This window comes from Urocitellus parryii, chromosome 5, assembly GCF_045843805.1.
Source record: "Urocitellus parryii isolate mUroPar1 chromosome 5, mUroPar1.hap1, whole genome shotgun sequence".
Lineage (NCBI taxonomy): Eukaryota > Metazoa > Chordata > Mammalia > Rodentia > Sciuridae > Urocitellus > Urocitellus parryii.
Window position 1 is genome coordinate 182982133 of NC_135535.1, and position 20509 is coordinate 183002641.

General features: G+C 34.3%; 1 protein-coding gene across 3 annotated transcripts in view; it reads right to left on the bottom strand.

Annotated features, from left to right (window-relative positions):
• The window catches only part of Hpse2 (heparanase 2 (inactive)), a 657082-nt gene that overhangs the window by 564223 nt on the left and 72350 nt on the right, over positions 1 to 20509 (bottom strand). For 2 of the 3 annotated variants that reach the window (XM_026394811.2, XM_026394810.2), the window contains exon 3: positions 10833 to 10994. The exons of the other annotated variant lie outside the window; for it this stretch is intronic. In XM_026394811.2, the coding sequence (XP_026250596.1) occupies positions 10833 to 10994 (162 nt within the window). The remainder of the gene's footprint in view (positions 1 to 10832; positions 10995 to 20509) is intronic. 3 annotated transcript variants of the gene reach the window in all.

The window sequence follows — 20509 nt, forward strand, 5'->3', positions numbered from 1 at the left end:
ACCCCCAATTAATCCTCAAGAAATTTTCTAGGTAGGTACTAATATAATCGCCATTTCACTCCTAAGGAAATTAAAGTCAGAGAGGTTGAAAAAATTTTTTTCCATAGCTTTCCTTACAGAGCTAATAAGTGGCTGATTTAGATTCAAACTCAAAACAGTCTAACTCCAAAACTCACATGTTAAACTAGCATGCTATGTGGAATTAAAGCTAGCAACCACCTGCACATTTCTTCACCAAGTAACCACTATGATTCCTTCATTTATAAAGTGATGAAGCATATTTTTACCTTTTATGAAGTATTTTCACTTTCATCATCTTTTTATTGAAATAAAATTGTACACTATTCATTCAGTTTTGACACCGTCTAAAATGATAATTCCCAAAAATAACCCCAAGATAAAAGTTAGGCAAATATTACTCTCTAACTATTAATGATGGAGATGTTGAAGCTCAAAATATACTAATGATTATGCAGCTGGAAAGTCTCAGTTAGGGTCTTGCCTGACTGCCATATCTAAACCTGTCCCTTCTCCAGACTTGCCAAACTCATCACTGTCACAGTAACAGCCAGTAGTTTGACTGCTAAGAGATAATGTAGATAAAAGTTCCCTCTGAGAAATGGAGAACTAGAGTCAGACTCACTAATTGGAAAACATGGAGGAGGGGGAGGTACAGCTGGGTTGCTTCCAGATTCAACATTGACAGGAAGTGGCAGGGATAATGGGAGAGCAGAACTGCAGGACAAGAGGATAAATATACATCCTTGCAACCTACAAGGCAAGAAGCCATGCGGCTCAGGGACAGTGTACGAGTGTGCAACTCTCAAAGATCACCACAGAGCAGGAGCCCAAAACACCACTGTGAAACCGAATTCTGGACCACATACACCAAGGACATGGCAGGACCATCCCCAAACTGCAGCAAGGCAAAGGTAAAGAAAGAAGAAAAGGGCGGTGGGTGCGGGAACATAAAGGCTATGAAAGGATACATAGAATACATACAGCAAAAACAAAATTTAAAAGTCCAAGAGTACTTTTTTGGTAATAACATGACAAAAAATTATTATCCTTAATACATAAAAAGATCTCATAATTCTGGAAGACATGATAAATGCCTCAATAAAAAAGTGACCTAAAGAAATAGAAAATTCATAAAAGAAATAAAAATACCAAAGAATGTAAAAAGACAGTTAACCTCACTACTATTGAATGATATATAATCAAAAGCAATAATGTCAAATAAATTATTGTCTACCATATTGACATAAATGAAAGACTGGAAAATAATCAATATTATCAAGAGACAAAATAAATGATCTCTCTTGTGCGTTGCTGGTTGAATATAAACTGGCATGACCTTTATGGAAGTCCACTTGCTGAATATATTACAATTTTAATTGAACACTCCTTTGACAAAGCTATCACACATTTAGGAATTGTGCAAAGACATATTTGCAATGATGTACATCATAACATTATTTATAGTCATAAAAAATTAAAGGCAGTTATGGTATATGTCAACAGAACAATTAAATTATTATGACACATACACATAATGTAGTTGAAATGTAGCCACTGAATAACAAGCCAGAATCAGAAAATTAAGGGTCAAATGTTTTATCTCATATGCAGAATCTAGAGAAAAATAAGGGAAAAGAAAGTGGGAACTGGATATCAAAAAGATACAGAGAAGATCAGTGGAGTAGAAGGAGATCAAGAGCTGGGGTTGTGGCTCAGTGGAGGAGCATTTGCCTAGAATGTGTGAGGTACTGAGTTTTATTCTCAGAACCACACATAACTAAATAAAATAAAGGTCCATGGACAACTAAAAACTTTTTTAAAGATAAATAAATAAAGCCAGAAAAAAAGAGGGAGGGAGGAGGACATGAGGAATGAATTTAACAAAATCACACTATGTGAATATACAAATATACCACAGTGAATTTTACATTTATGTATATGTATAAAGCACCAATCAAAATCAAATAAATTAGTGAAAGAAAGATCAGGAAAGGAATGATAACAGGAGGAGGATTGAGTGAGAGGGAAAGTAGGGAACACTGGGGACTAAAATGCAGTAAATGCATGTATAATTTTGTGACAATAAACCCAACCATTATGTTTAACTATAATGCTCTAATAAAAAAATAACAATAATGTGTACCTATAATTATTGACAGAAAGATATCCACAAAATTTTACTGAGAAAATGGTTACAAAATAACAGGCATATTTAATTACTTTGATATGTATAAAAAAGTACATGTACGAATGAGTTTCTATGTTGGTGACTTATGTATGCATTTGTATGTAAGTATGAATAAACATAGTCTGGAATATATTAATAAAATATTTTATACCTATTATAATCAGAAATAACAGAAACCATTTCTATTTTTTAAATAAATATATAAATTTATTTTGACTTTAACATATTGGTTTTAATGGGAAAACATTCAGAAGTCTATATAAACAATATAATGATTCAATTTTCATTAAAATCATGTGAAAAGCAACCATAAGTGCTATTTTTCAATAGAGGCTTTAGAGGTTTTAAGATATTAAAAGGAAAATAATTGGTTAAAATTTGTAAAAGAAATAGAACTACTTTTGTGTACCTATAGAACACAAGAGACTTGGGCTAGAGATGTAGCTCAGTTGGTAGAGTGCTTGCCTAGCATGCACAAGGCCCTGGGTTCAACCCCCAGAACCAACAACAATAACAACAACAACAAAAAAAAAACACACACACACAAAAGACTCAATACCTAAACTAATAATAAAATGTGGTGAATTAAATATATAAGATAAATATATAATATGGAAAAATCTAAAAAGAAAGAAATTCACTCTTACTATCAATGAAACCATAATACATTAAAGAATAAATTTAATAAGAAAGGCATACAAATAAAATTATAGATTATTATCATATGGTCTAAAACAAGAACTGAACAAACAGAAAGAATAACATGTAGTTAAATGGAATATAACACTCTAAAATATTAATCTTTCCAAATTAGGATAAAGCTGGGGTTGTAGCTCAGTGGTAAAGCACTCACCTAGCATGTGTGAGGCACTGGGTTTAATTCTTAGCACCTCATATAAGTAAATAAATAAAAAACAAAGGTCCAAATTAGGATATAAACTGATGGAAATTCTAATCAAAATCCAGTGATGAATTTTTTTGAGCTAGAGAAAATCATAAATTCATTTTTAAAAATAATTATATAAGAATAGCCAAGAAACCTTGAAAAAGAAAAGGTTTATAAGCCTTATCAAAGTAGTATAGAATTGACACAGAAATAATGAATACAAAATAACTGAAAAGAAAGTTCATAATTATGTATAAATATATATGAAAGTAAAATATGTAACATATATAGTGTTTCAATTCAGTTTCAAAAATATCAGCAAAACAGTATAAACAAAAGTGGTTATAGCCATTTGGAAGAAAATTATGTTATCTACATTGCATTGTATACAAACAAATTCCAGTAATAGAAAAAAATTGAAAGTTCTAAGTTGAACACAAAAATAAGTATTACCTAGGGGAAGAATATGGTTTGCAATACATTAACATTTTTAATTCACTAAAATCAATTATAAATAGATGAGAAAAATATCAACACCCAATAAAAAATGCAAAGAAAATGAATAGGTAACAACTCACCAAAGAGGAAATGTAAATCACAGATAAATATGTGAAAATAAATTCACCAGGCTATAGTCATAAAACCACAACACTGAGATGGCTTTAACTTGTAGGACTGGAACAAATTAAAAAGAGCACTAACTTCCAGTGCTAATGAGAATGCTGGGAAACCACTGCTCTCACACATGAATAATGGGAACAGCAATTGCCACAATCTTTTCTGAAAACTGGCAAGAGGAATTAAAATTTTAATTATGAACCATTAAAGAAAAATTCATAATTTTATATTTGAGCACTGTTAAAAGCTTTGCTGATTCAAAGAAACTGTTAAAAAATAAAAATACAAATCATAGACCAGGTAAAACATTTATACATCACATATTTGTTAAAGGACTTCTATCCTAGAAATAACAAAACTCATTATTAATTTTTAAAAAATGCATAAAAGACATGAACAAGCAATTCAACAAAGAAGACACACGGATCATAATGACATGAAGATATGCCCAATCTCATTAATCATAAGGGAGAAATGCTAATTAATTAAAATCACAAGGACATACCATTATCTACACTAAAAAACTATTAAATTCAAAAGACAGTCAATACCAACTAGGAGCAGGATGTGGAGGAACTAGAACTAACACATACTGCTGACACTTTTAAAGTTAAAAAGTTTTGTGAAGTGTGAGAGAGAGAAGTTTAATTTTATTTTGCTACATATGGATTTCCAAAACTCAAATCTAAGTGGTTCAAGGACCTAGTCATTAGACGAGAGACCCTGCCTACTAGACGAAAAAGTAGGTCCAACTCTCCATCGTGTTGGATTAGAAAAACTGAATTCCTCAACAAGACTCCTAAAGCACAAGAAGAAAGTCAATAATCAACAAACGGGATGGAAACAAACAAAAATGCTTCTTTATGGCAAAGGAAACAAGCCAGAATGTGAAGAGAGAGCCTACAGAATGGGATAAAATCTTTGCTACCTATACCTCAGATAGAACATTAATCTCCAGGATATATAAAGGACTCAAAACACTTAACACCAAAAAAGAACAAACAGCCCAATCAATTAATGGGCAAAGGAACTGAACACACTTCACAGTAATAAATAATTATTACATTATATTGTTTCCAGAATAATGTCAAGAAAAATCTGCACCTTTTCAGTATAGACAAAATTTTTTAAAATATTTTCAGTTCACAGTTGGTTAAATCTGTGGATATTGCTACAGAGGACTGAACATCATTTGTTATCTCTAAGTTTGAGCATTTCAAAAGTTTTCATCAATGAGCATGTATTACTTTAATGACTGGGGAGAAAAGTTAATTTCTAAGACAAAGGCACTTCTCAGGTAAATTCAGTGACATATACTTTGGGGGAATTTTTTTTCTATAACAAAGAAAAAGGGAACAGGAAGATCATTTGTTTTGTAAAATCAGTATCATGCTTATAATTCTACAGGTTTAATTAAATACTTAGTACAGAAGAGTTTGGATGAGAGAATTCCTTTCAGTTTTCCATTCCTTTCAGCTCCTACTTATGAGAAAAGTAAGTAAAGAAAGAAATTATCAAGATAAAGAAGAATCTGGATGTCAGAGCCAGTGACATGCTGATCATAACTGCTTGGCCTGGAGAAGATAAGCCAATATCCAAAAGTGGGTAGACTTGCTGGGGCTTGGGTCTGATGGAAGGGGACAACTGACCTGGAAATAGCATTAGGAAGTCTGAAGAGGAAGTACCCAAAGGTTGACTTGTAAGTGGTAGCAGAAAATAGTGGTATATAGTAAGCACTTAGTAAATACTGTTGCAAATTAAATCCAGTTTTTTTGATTACTCATTCCCTGCCAGGCAGAAAATGAGCAGCAACAAAAGCCTCTTCATTACACAAATAAGCTCCTTCTCCTGATCCCTAATAAAGAAGCCTTTATCCTCCCAAACCTGAGAATCACTATTTTGGATAAAGATCCTAAAAATTCACTTATATTTAACCAGACTTTAAAATTAAATCTTTAATTTTTATTCAAGAATTGTGAAGTCAGAACCACAATCAGGAATTCAGAGAGACTGAATATATGTATATATTACTTCAAAAGTACAAATTCCCATCAAGTGTGCTTGAAGAGTTAGGATGGTTATTTTTAGTACTTATAAAGAATGTGTTAATACAAAGATTTTGTTTGCTAAGTTACTTATAAAATATATCACATTATAGAGGGTGTGATGTTTAGTTTTATGTGTCAATTTGACTGGATTAAGAAGTAACTAGAGAACTCGTAAAGGTATGTTTTTGAGGATGTTTCCAGAGGAGACTGGTGTGTAAGTCTGACTAGACTAAGTGGGGAAGGTCTGCCCTCAATGTGGGCAGGCACCATTTAATTAGCTGGGGGCCTCAAGAGAATGAAGAAAGCAGAGAAAGGCAATTTCTGTTCTTTTTCTCTCCTGGAGCTGGGATATTCCTCTTCTCCTGCCCTTGGACATCAGAGGTCCGATTCTCCAACCACTGAACTTCAGAACTTACATCAATAGCTCCCAGTGTATATGGTATATATACATGTATATACATGTATGATATATATCATATACCTATCCTAGCCCTGTAGAAGATTTTCTTTGGTACTTTACTTCACATCCCTCTATAAAATGTTGATAAACATGCAAATAAATGCCCACAGTGCTACAGACTAATCACTTTTCAAGGTCATTTTTAAACATTATTTCATTTTATTTGATAAAGTTGGCAGTAAATGCCATCGGGGAAAAAACCTGATATTAAAAACCCTGCTATCCTCAGGTTTTGGTTTTGCTACACATCCAATCACACCCACCTGGCTTCATGTTGATAGGCAAATATACTTTCTTTCCTTGTGCTCTCACGTGAATTTAAGATGTGATGTTACTATATGAAGGGATTTTAAAATGGCTTTCAATGACCCTAAAAGAAAACTTGGCAAATGGGAGACATGAAACTGCTCCAAGCATATGGGGTAGAGTGGAAAAAAATAGAGAATATTTAATGATATAATTTGGGCAGATAAGTTTACAGTAGATTCACTTTAAGTAGGGAAATTAGTAAAATATAGAGGCAGATGGATCTCCCAAGATCTCAAGAACAACAATAACTGAACTCATTTTAATAAGAGTCAATCAAAGAAGGGAAGTGATGTTTTTCAAACCATTAACAAAATTAATTCTGAAACATAATTAAAATGCATTGACAAATTATTTTACACTTCCATCAATTGCCCGTAATGGCATAAACAATTGGTAAACGCAGTGAAAATGAAGAAAAGGGCTCTTTAGTTTGGGATAATCACAAAAGATGCTACCAAGAAGGAATTTAAGTCAAAAATATATTTTTGTCCTTGGTTGGTTACTGCAGCATTAGGCATAGCTAGAAATAGTTCCCTGAGCATTTGTTTTGTGCAAACTGAAAGAACAGTTTTTATACCACTGCGAGCTCCTTTGCTTCACTGAAGTTAACAGAATAGGCCACAACAGGGAAATGCAATCTCTTATTCAATTCATATGCTACAGTTACACAGAAAGCCAACTTTAGGAATATCACTTTAGTTGAGGGTTTAATGACTGAAGAAAGGTATAAAACCAAAAATGGCAACCAATAACATGACAAAATAAAATGTGTCTTGAATAATGCCACTCATTTATAATGTCTGGCTTCAAGCTGCCTGGCTACAGAGGCTAACTAGATAACTTCACAGAGAAAAAAATATATTTTTTTAAAAACTCATTTCATGGTAATTCACTAAGATGATCTACATATTATCCAGAATACTAAAGAATATGATATTCCTTGCACTCCAGGAATATAATTTCTAAATTTCTAGAATTTCTAAGCAAAAATCCTAGAAAATGTAATTCCCCTTAAGGCTGCCTTACCTTTTATCTTTTCTCTTTGATTATGGTACAGGGATCACTCAGAAAAATTCAATGTATACCTTCAAAAAGGGAAAAAGAGGGAGGAGGAGGGGAGACAAATAACTGAATCTGAATCTATAAAAGTTATAAAAAAAATCAACACTATCCCTTAAAAAGTAGTCTTCAGGTGAATTCACTCATTATGAATGTAACATTTTCAGAAAATTTATAGAGCATTCCTATATTAAGAATCATGATAACATGAAGAAGTGTGTGACATCTGATCCCTGCTCTTTCTTAAAGGCTCTCACCAGTTCTCCCTTTCATTAGTCTCTCTTTTAATGACATGCACAGGGACTACACTCTCATATTCAGGGATCTACAGGACAAGCATACATATCCATGCCATCAAGTCAGTGTGAAAAGTACAGCACATGGCTCATAGCCATTTAAAATAATTCCAGTAGTTCCATCACCTTCCAGTAGCCTTAGAGTTTATTTCAAAAACTCCCTAAGTTAGGCAAATCTAATATTATTTTCAAAACCAGGTAAATTATTCACATGAGAACATTAAAACAAATCTAAAACCATGTAGAAACACATAAAAACAATCTACTTTTCTAAAAAATATGATGTAAAAAGAAATATTTCAATAAGATAAAGTTTGGGATTTTTTTATTACTTTCTATTAACTAGGTATCACCAAGGTCTATAGAATTGTCTCCTTTTTGTAAGTGGTTAGAAGACTTTTAAAGCTGTAATATCACTTGCCCTTATCTGTTTAAAAGGAATTATTAGTTAAAATGTAGAATTGAAAATGCTTCTGACCTCAGCAGCTGAGAGACATGTCAGCTGAGGGTGGGACTTGCTTGTGTAAGGACTTGCTTGTGAGGTGGAGGACATGCTTTTAAATCACATGGAATCTTGGTTGGCCCATCTTAAAAATAAAGAATATGCCTCAAGCTGACCAGGAAACAATCACACACTTCTCCTCATATATATGAAATTCTGTAAATACCTAGGTTGGGGGGAAGAAGGGTTTGAAAAACTCATGTTTTCTTAGATTTTAGTGGCCCAGTTTCCTCATCATATTCCCATATAAATACTTTCATTGCAAATATTTCACACATTATGCCAGACTTACACAAAATAAGTAGATCATCACCAAGTAGAAATCCTAGAGTAGGTGTTCTAAATGTGTTGGTAAAGAAAGTCACTTCGTTTGAGGTCCCTGCCCCTTCAACCTCACCCTCCTTACCAATATACATTCATCACCGAAAAGGGAAATATTTACAAAACTTAGTTTAGTTATGTTTAAATATTATGTTTAGCTGTCTGGAGACCATGTTCTCAAGATTTATACAAGAAATCAAGGATTAAACTTCATAACAATTAGAAAACCACACTGTGTAAAATCAAAGACTTAGTTAAAGGACATTAAAATAGTTTTACCATTGGTGCTACACTGAAATGACTCCATGTCTTCCCAACACCTGGAACCAAAACCTTTTGAACTTTCATGTAAACAAACCAGGGCATACCAAATGCTCTGTCTGCTGCAAGGTACCACTCTGCACAGGCATTTGGGTGAAAAATGTGGAAAACGCCTGAGGACTCTTTGAAGCAGCTTGGGAGAAGTAAGAGCAGGAAAGAGGCTCTTCTCTAGGGTAAGTTTGTTTAGTAGAAAGTAAGCAAGTTGTCAGGGTAAAAGTTGACAATGTTGATTCCAACAGTTTGAATTGTGAATAAACATCCAAAGGGATTATGTTACTGAGAATTAGAAAAGATTCCATTGAACTCAATAGAACACTTGTGTTTTCAAAGATAATATGCCTTCAAGCCATACTCTGGATCCACAGTTTAGGGTTAGAATTACCCTAAGCTCTTTATATGCCACATTAAAGAACACAGGGTATGACCCCTCTAATACATGTCAAAAAATATTAAAATGAGAGTGGAAAAAAATGTGTCATTTCCAATCCCGGAATTGGAGAATAGTAAATATATATACATGTATACATTTGAGGTAGAGTAAAGAAACTTGGAGAAAAATCTGTTCTTCCCAAACATCTAAACTTAAACTCAGTTTCACTAACCAATTTAGGGAAATATATGCATTGGCCATAAATCACTTTTAAATTTGCCCTCCTTAATGATCTATCAAAGAGCAAAAAACAGGGCCTATACTTATGAAATCCATAATCCTCTTCTCTGCTCACCAAAACCACATTTAAATCTGGCTTTCATCTCATGCTGTTGGGTTTTCCACCAGGTACAAGATGAAAAGTTGGAAGAATCTTGTGCTTTTTCAAAAGCAAAACAATTTGGTTGCCACTCAGCAATTCCTGGTGAAATGCCAGGAAGCCTGTAAAAAAAGTTAAAATTTTCCTAACTTAGAGTTCACAAATCAAGTAAGTGTGAATGTTCATAGCCTATCAGACATTCTATTTTTGTTTTGTTTTTAAACTATTCATAAACAAGGCAAAACACATGCCTTTGACGTGTTAAAGTTCATTCAGATCAATATGTAGATCTGCCTTGCATGTTCTCAAAAAAAAAAGATGGAGGTAACTTGGACTTCTCTTCTTAGTTTATCTCAAATTCTAAATGATTCTCACATTCAAATCTGTTACTATAGTCTTCTCCAAAGCCTAATAAAGACATGCAACTAAGCATGTTCTTTACTAGCAAAGTTTGCAGACAACCCTGCCAAAAGTTGATTCTCCTTGCAGCTCTGATACATAGGCACTTTCATCCTAGAACTAAGAAGTAAGGGAATATGACTCAGTCTCATAGCCTCTTTACTCATAAAAAAAAAAAAAATTCAAATTCCCCAAATATTTTCAAACACCATCAGGAATAGAACATTCCCAGCTCTGCCTAAAGATTATTATCTCTTTAACATTTCATCTTTATATTCACTGGGTTCATAGAAAGGGCATGCACAGAAAGAGGAAAATAACTGCTTCTTAAAAGATACCAAATTTAGTAATTCTCTCAAATCTACTGGCACACATCTAGAAAGTCATATTTTTATAAGGCTTCAAGGTTGTCATTGGTTCTGTCTTTTGAGAAAACACATGCTGAATTGTCCATAACTTCAAGCCAAAATACATCTGAAAACTATAAGAACTATTTGTTTTAGAAAGACAAGAATCACCACAATTAAAAATGTGATATAGTGGGTGGAGACAGATGTAGGCTCATCTGTAGTATCCCCCAAGCATCAATTTGCTAACTGATGAAGATCATCAATATATAATGCTCTAAGATTCTAGCTGATTCCAGTTGCCTTACCTGTTAATATGAGATTACTGTAAGTATTGGAGAATTGCTCCTTTAGAAGAACCAGATGCATCTGAGCTGCCTTCTCTCTTTGGAGCTCCAGCATAATATCAGGGTGCTGAGCAATTTTGCAGCCTTTCTGTTTATCCAAAGCAACATCACTTCGAACAATGTCTACAAAAAGAAAGAAAGAAGACTGGCAACAAAAGCAAAATCTAAAATAAAACAACATCAACAAAAAAAAAAAAAATATATATATATATATATATATATATATATATATATATATCTCAAAGGTTTATTTTACCCCAAATAACACAATTCGTAAGCTACAAGAGTTTTCATCAAACTAAAGAAATGCAGAAGTACTAACCTTGCAGGGTTTTCAACTCCATGATACATTCTCAAAGTTCCTCTGGTTATTTACAAATTCTTTGGAGATTTCTGTTTCTTAGCTCTCTCTGACCTCATTAAAGAGTCTACTCAGACATTCTCCTTCTTAGCTCACCTCCAAGACTTATTTATCTCCAGGGCCCTTTTCTTAATATCATTTCCCCTTTTTTTCATGGGGAATAATAACACAACTTTGAATACTAGTGACTATGAAGGTCATTTCCTCCCAACAGAAGGCAAAAGGAATAGTGTATTTAGATTATACCTTATAAAATTTTTTAATTAGATTGTCTCATCATATTCATCATCAAAATATTATGAAAGTGACAGACATTGCTGATTGTCTGACCCAAACTGTAAACACAATCCCTTCTTCCTTGCCTTCTTCTAATCTAGACACTGAAAAGTACAGTGTACAATTTCCTAGTTTTCCTTGAAATAAAGTGTGCCTATGCTACATGGTTCTGGCCAATGAGTTACAGAAAGACATCTTAAAGAGGAACCCCCCCCCTTGCCAAATTAAGAGTCAGAGCCTCACTAAGAGAAAAGTCTTTTAGTTTTTTAGTTCTTCCTATTCTTTATACATGAAACATAGACATAAGGACCAGGGTTTTACTAGACATTTTGTGCCCCATGATTCAAGAAGCTAGAACCCAAAAAACTACATGCTAAGGATGTTTTTATGGTTTATATGTGAGGTGTCCCCCAAAAGCTCATGTGTAAGACAATGCAAGAAGGTTTAGAGTTGAAATGATTGGGTTATGAAAGCCTTAACCCTATCAGTGAATTAATCCCCTGATAGGGATAGTGGAATCGATAAGCAGGTAGGGTGGTTGGAGAAGGTAGTCCTGGAGGCATGCCTTAGAGGTATATATGTTATCTTTGTTGAGCAGACCTTCTTTCTGCTTCCTGATCATATCCTGAGCCACTTTCCTCTACCACACTTTTCTGCCATGATGCCTCAACTCAAGACCCATGGAAGGGAGCCATCTGTCTTTGAACTGAAATCTCTAAAACCATAAGTTTCAAAATAAACTTTCTCTCCTTAAAATTGTTTTCATCAGGTTCATTGGCCCCAGAAACTCAAAAAAAAGCTGACTAAAACAGATGTTGAACAGGAAAATTAAAAGAGCCTACAGTTGAGGCTAGAGTTGTAGCTAAGTGGTAGAGCTCTTGTCTAGCACTTGTGAGACCCTGGGTTCGACCCTCAGCACCACATAAAAATAAATAAATAAAATAAAAGCATTGTGTCCATATACAACTAAAAATATATACATTAAAAATAGCATAAATTCTCTAATCTCTATATTAAATAGACTGTCCATCTTTTGATTTCTTTTTATATGAGACAAACACTATTCACATAAGTCACTAATAGTCAGTTACCTGCTTTGTAAATCCTAACCTGTTTTTGTAATCCTGAACAATAAATAATAATAATATACCTATTTTACATATGAGGAAACAGATCCATAAACCTTAAGTAACTTGCTCAAATCCACACAGCCTGGTCAATAACCAAATATGGGAATTTTAGAAGTCCAGTGCTCTTTTAGAAGTAACTCCTTTCTGAGGACCAATAGAGTAGAGGAAGGGGAACAAGAGGGAGGGAAGAGGAGAGGGCATGGAGAAGTACTGGGGAATGAAATCTACCAAATTATGCTATATCTATGTGTGAACATACCATACATATATATATGATTATAATACACAAATTAAAAGAACAACAATAGGAGATTGGTAGAGTAGAGCAAGCAGATGGGGGAGGATAGAGGAGAGGGAAAGGGAGGGCATTAAGGAATAAAATTGCTTAACTATGTTATGTATATATTTAATATGAAATAATAAATCTCAATATTGTACATGATTATAATATACCAATAAAAATTGGAAAAAAAGAAATTACTCCTTTTTAATAGTTCATGAGCTTAATATTGGAATCATATTAAACAACAAAAGTGATGAACTAAAAAGAAAAGCTGAATTATATTATTAAAAAAGTATAGCAGACTATCTGGAAAGAAATGTATATAATGTTTCTTAGAAAAGGTACAAAAATTACACTAAATCATAAATGGTGAAGAAGAATATCAATTATCCTTGTATCTTCTGATAGAAATCTAAACTCTATTTCCCATCTAATAAATGTATTGCTCAGAGCACATAGGAAGCAACAATTGTAACTGATCTCACCATCATTCCAACCAGAATCTTGAATAAAGTGCCAATATTATCATACCATTAATATTAAGAAAAGAAAATTACTAAAATGGTCAAAGATATATTCTAGATCTAAGAAAAGTACCTTTCAAAAACATTTGGGAAGATAACAGATATACTGTATAAATTCTTTATTCAACCTTACCTGTTTGAAATTTTGTATCAATGACTACATAAACACAAAGCAAGGATACTTATCAAAGATGTACGTGGTCATATATCTGAAGGAAGAGTTAATATCATAGATGAAAGACTCAAAATTCAAAATTGTCTTGGTAACCTTGAACCTTGGGATGAAATCTTCAAAATGAAGGTGAAGATATGAATACAAACTGCTGCATTTATAGATTCAAGATGGTGGATTAGAGGAAGGCTGCATTTTCAGTTGTTCTGTGGCTTCAAATTCAAGGAACAGGAATACTGCTTCTCAGAAAAGTGGATGAAAGAGGAATTTCACTAAAATTCAATATTGGACAGAGTGCCTTAGAGACTCAGAAATTCAGGTGCACTGAGTGAACACTAAAGAAGAGTTTCTGGAGCTAAGTCGTTGCAACAGCAGCTGAGACAGCAGCAATGGCACTCATTCACCACAGAGGGAAGAGAACACAGAGAGAGAAATACAATGAACAGATTTGGTACAGAAAAATCTGTAGATCAGAAAAATAGCCAAAATTTAGCTGATCCAGGGGCTGTATAGCAATCAGGTGTTTGAAAAGCCCTCTCTATTTCTCAAATGGCAAGCAAACAGATAAGAAAGTGTAGTGGCATCCCTTTCTCCCCAGAAAATCTTAATTAAGCTTCTCCAGAGACCCTCACCATAACTGTTGTTCTTAGACTATCAGCAAGAATTTCTGCAATAGAGTTTACAGGTGGAAGTGTATTGCTGAAGCAGGACTTGATAAGAAAGAATAACCCAAGGCTTCCACAGAGGTGTTTGCATTCTTGTTTCCAGGCTGGGTTCAATACCCTGAACAGTGGGAAAAAGCTGCTTTGGAGTAAACATCTGTAGATTGTGAGACTCTGAGGCCTTCACCCTGCACACTGGATATAAAGGTCTGAAACTTTCTGAACTCAGAGTTCAGGGAGACTGGTTGACTGTAGCAAAAGCCTTTTTCCCCTCTGGACCTGGCTGCAGCCAATAAACCTGCTTTCTGCTAATTCCTCAATGTTCAGCCCCATCTATCCCACAACAGCAGGAGCCATCTTGAGGAAGCCACACTGCAGACTGCTACTGCAGAAAACCTGGGAGGTCATAGCAAACATTGCCATAGTCTCCCAGCAAGCGCATACCATGTGGCCTATGGTATACCCAGGAAAACATGAGTGAAACAGGCACAGAAAACCCAGTCGGATTCAAGTAAGAGTAAAGAATAACTTGTTTTCCCTCTAAAGTTTGGCAGTTCACATGATCACCCAAAAAGGGTAGGAAAATAAGGAGGTAAGTGTGAATCCACTGAGGGACAAAGTCTGGGGAGGCTGCATGCATCAACAGCAGAGCTTGTGAAAGATTGACTCACCTGCCCCTCAAGGAGAATTCTTGGGACATCCCTTAGATCCACACTCCCAGCAAAGATCAGAATCTACCTGTTCCTAGAAATGTGTTGCTATAATCTCTCCAGAGCAAATACCACACAACAAAGTCCCTAAAGCCAGATTAGATCTAAGCCCCAGGCTCCAGAACTCCCCTCATAGAATTCTGCAACAACCCCACCAAAGGAGTACATCTATCTCATCCATGCAGACAAAACTTCAATCCACAGTAATTCCCGTTCCATGCTACTTTATACTGGTAAGAGAGAACCTGATAATTATTTCAACCAGCTTCAGTTTTGGGGCTATTCCAGTTGGCAGCTCAGTGAGCAACACAAACAGAAGAAAAGGTTAACAACCACCAGCCCTTGTGTGTGTGGAGGGGGGGGGCTGGTGCGCTCGCTCGCTCTCTCTCTCTCTCTCTCTCTCTCTCTCTCTCTCTCTTTCTCTCGCCCAAGAAATGGAAAACACAATTGGACACAGATAGTGACCATCTATTCTCACTGACTGTTTTTGACCATCTCTGTGGAGACTATTTCTTAATTTTTCATTAATAATTTTTTTTTACCTTTTCTTTTCTTTTTGGTGTGTATGTGTGTGTGTTCTTGCTGTGCTAAATGGTTCATAAATACATATAAACATATGTTTCTTTTTTCATTTTTAGCTTTTCTTTTTTTACAAAAGTTATTATTTTCTTCCTTGTCTAGAGGGTTAGAGGTTTGGGTTTGTATATTTTTGTTTGGCTTGACTTCTATTTCTCTTTTTCTCCTTTCTTCTACTGCTAAGAGCTCAAGTTAATAAAATTAGAGATGAAAATGAAAAAATCACCACAGACATCACACAAATCTAAAAGATCATTGAGGACTATTTTGAAAACATGTAGTCTAACAAATTGGAAAACCTAGTAGAAATAGATACATGTAAGCACATATGATCTGTTAAAATGGAATTAAGAGAACAGAAAACCTAGACAGACCAACAAGTAGCACTAACATAAAAGCAGTAATAATTCTTTTTCCAAAAAAGAAAAACCCAGGACCAGATGGATTCTCAGCTAAATTCTATCAGCCTTTTAAAGAAGAACTAATGCCAATTATCTTTAAATTATTCCATAAAATAGAAAGGGATGGAACACTTCTATGAAGTCAGTACCAAACTAATAACCAAAACCAGATAAGGACACATCAATGAAAGAAAATTACAGACAAATATCCCTGATGAAGTTAGATGTAAAAAGCCTTAATAAAATATTAACAAATCATATCCAACAATATATAAGAATATTTTACATCACAACCAAGTTGGTTTTATCACAAGAGGGCAAGAATGGTTTAACATATGCAAATCAGTATAGGTAATTAATCTCATAAATAGAATTAAGGACAAAAATCACATAATCATCTCAACAGATGTAGAGAAAGTCTTTCACAAAATTCAGTAGATCATGAGCAAGTAGGGAAATGCAAATTAAAACTACACTCAAATTTATTAATTTGAGCTGTCTCTCCTTTTCATTTTGTTAGTTTGGCTAAGGGCTTTCAATTTGGTTTATCTTTACAAAGAAAAAACTCTCTGTTTCCTTGATCCTTCATGGTTTTTAAATTCTCAATTTCATTGATTTTGTTTTTGATCTGAATTATTTCCTTCCTTCTACTGGTTTTGGAATTTGTTCTTATTTTTCAAGGGCCTTAAGATGCATCATTAAGCTGTTTATTCGGGAAATGACATCCTTATTCTAGTCGGAATGGCAGCCATCAAGAATATGAACAATAATAAATGCTGGAGAGGACATGGAGAAAAAGGACCACTTTAACACTGTTAGTGGGACTGTAAACTAGCATAACCACTATGGAAATCATTATGGAGGTTCTTCAAAAGACTATGAATGGAACCAACATATGATCTAGCTATAATACCCCTTGGTCTTTATCCTGAAGAATTAAAGTCATCATACTATAGGATACATGCATACCCATGTTAGCAGCATAATTCACAATAACCAAGCTATGGAATCAGCTGTGTCCATCAATGGGTGAATGGATAAAGAAAATGTGGTGTATATATATACAATATAGTTTTATTCAGTCATAAAGGACATTATGTCATTTGCAGGAAAATAAGTGAAACTGAGATCATTATGTTAAATCAAATAAGTCAAACTCAGAAAGTCAAGGGTTATATGTTTTCTCTTATATGTGGAAGCAAGAGAGAAAAAGGAAAAGAAAGTTGGGGGTAATCTTCTGAAAATCAAAGGGAGATTAGTAGAGTAGATACCAGAGAAAGGAAGAAAGAGAGGAAAAAAGAAAATATTGGGGAATGATATTGGCCAAATTATATTGTTATATTATGTGCATGTACAATCACGTAACAACAAATCTCACCATTATGTACATCTATAATGCACCAATAAAAAATATGGAATAAAACACTGTGTTTATATTGAAAATTAAATATAAAGATAAGATGGGAAGTTCAGAAAAAATAGAAGCTCATATATTTAGGATCTTATTAAGATTTGCAGGATTTAGTTGTATATGAGCTTAATATGTCAGTACATGTTACTATCACCAAAATGATTGACACAGTCTTAATATAAGTTAATAGAACTAGAACATTCAGAATACCAGAGGCAACATAGTGGTACTGCATTCAATGCAAGCCAACTGCAACATAGTGAAGAGTTTCAATTGCAAGCAGAACTTGCTTCAGATTCTGTCTTTGTGGTCACTTATTTGTCATAGGAAGGGTAGATTAAAACATCTCTCTAAGCCTCAAATTCTTCATATAAGTTACTGTAAAAGCACAAAGAATTTTGCACTATTCATCCCACATATTAAGAATCAATAAAGGGTAGCTATTATTTCTGTTATTATGATTCTACTTGTGGAAGGGGGGCTGGGGTTGTGGCTCAGAAGTAGAGCACTTGCCTAGCACATGAGGGAGCTGGGTTTGATCCTCAGCACCACATAAAAATAAAACAAAGGTATTGTGTCCAACTACAACTAAAACAAAATATTTTTTAATTCTACTTGTGGAATTATATCTATTTCTAGCTGTATAGTCTCAAAAAGAGAATGATTATCTCAAGTGCACTGAAAGAAAATCATAAACATGGGAAATAAATTTGATTTTTAAAATGGTGAAAAAACCAAGTGTTGATCCTGATCAAGGGGGGGGAAGGCAACTTGTTTCATTCAGAAGGGGTAATTCAATCGAGTGTATATCCAGACAAGCAAACACACAAGAATAAACAGGCTCTTTCTTTCCACATGAGAAAATCTTATAAAAGACACAATCAGATAAGGAAAAGGACTACGTGAGAGTTTTTCATCCACGGAGATATTCAAGCAGAGATTAGGTAACACAAGTACAATAAAATGATTCCACAACAGACATTAAAACCTGCCAGGGCCAGGAAAGGTGGCACATGCCCATATTCCCAGCAATTCAGAAAGCTCAGGCAGAAAGATCACAAGTTCAAGACCAGCCTCAGTAACTTAGCAAGGGACTAAGCAACTTAGCAAGACCCTGTATCAAAATAAAAAATAAGAGGGGGTGGGAGTGTAGCAACTTAGCAAGGGACTAAGCAACTTAGCAAGACCCTGTATCAAAATAAAAAATAAGAGGGGGTGGGAGTGTAGCTCAGTGGTGAAGTGCGCCTGGGTTCAATCCCCAGTACCATAAATAAGTAAATAAATACATGCATACATGCCTGCCAGGTACAGGGTTAGATACTATTATGTGAGGCAAGATAGCATTATGTTTAAAGGTAAGGTTTTGGGGCGGGGGTTGTGGCCCAGTGGCAGAGTGCTTGCCTAGCAAGTGTGAGGTGCTGGGTTTGATCCTTAGCACCACATAAAAATAAATAAATTAAATAAAGGTGTATGTACATCTACAACTAAAAAAAAAATTTAAAAGGTAAAGTTTTGAATTCTGACAAAGTTTGGACCTCAGTTGTACAACACGAGCTGAGTCTCTCTCTCAATGCCTTTCCTGATTTTAAAAAATTTAAATGACTAACTTTTTTGTAGCAAACTTATCATAGTAGCAAAAACATATTAAGCATGCTTTAGTTGTTGTTAACAATACTATATTACTATAATTATAATATCAAAAAGTAATTATTGGTATATATGATTATTCTTATAGGTCATTTTTAACTCTTGTTTTATGTCTCCATGAAAATCTGTGCTTTTCTTGTGTTCTTTACTAGATATAAAATAAAGAATAAAGACTCAAAACCAGAAGACCTAGGTGTGAATTTAACCAATTTACCAAATAGAAATAAAACTACAGACTCAACATTTAAAACTGAGCCTCAGTTCCTTTCCTGGCCTATCAAACTAGGAAGCTGATTACCAGGATTATCACTAACCTTCTAATAGTTCACTCTACCACTTCTCCCCTCTTGCTGATATTATTTGTTGTAATCAAAGTACTTCTACATTTTGGCCCAAATATAAAGCGATCCATACTCCTTTCTCCCTCTCTCTCTGTGATCTCACCCCTGATATATAATCCAAGGGTGCCAAAAGACTTGACATATACCCAGATGGAGGCAACAAGGAAGAGAGTATCTTGCACCAAAGTTGATGTCCTAGAATCAAGTTAGTGTCTGTAAATACTTCTGGACATGTAAGTATGAAAATATTTATATTTTCATTCTCTATTATTTCTTCCATAAATCTTTCCATGAGTTATGCCACAGTTAGTATCCCATACTTGTGCAAGCCTAAGGTTGTAGTTCTACTTGGGACAATCAACAAACTGGCAGGCCTGCCAAACAGTTTAATAGGGACTTTCTGAAAGGTATAGAAGCTATATAAACTTTCCATACAACCTTGGACGATTAGAAGATTATGTGCACACTGGGGAGATTAACCTAAGTTTTTCACACATAACTGACTAACAGAAAGACTTTATACAAACAGGGGAAACCCAAGAGGCCAGGACTAAGGTAAAAACTGAAGAAGACATAAAGTTCCCCATAAAACTGAATGTATTTACCACACAGATATTCATCAGTAGAGAGTAGAAGCCTTCTGGGCTCAAAGTGTTTGAAATAGATTCTATGAACACTCATTTGTTGATCACTAAGCTTGTAGACTCAGTAACAAACCATAGGAAGCCAAGCTTAAAGTAAAATTAAGAATTTTTAAAATATGTAAAGAATACAGTTTACAACTCTTGTTCAGTCTTACAATTCTAAAACCACAAAAAAATACAGAAAAGACATACTAAATCCAAGTAATTCACTAAAGAAATAGCAAAAGAACAACAATAGGATAGGAAAAAATAGACAATGGGTTGACTACGACATTTTCAACATGTTCAGTTAAAATATTACAATCCATGCCAAAAAAAAAAAAATTTTAAAGTCAGGGAGTGACCCATGCTTAAGAACAGATGCATCTAATAGAACTAATTCTAGGTGAGTCCAGTAGATAAAGACTTCAAAGAAGATATTATAAATATATTTTTAAAAACTAATAGGGCTGGGGTTGTAGCTCAGTGGTAGAGCACTTGCCTCACATGTGAGTCACTGG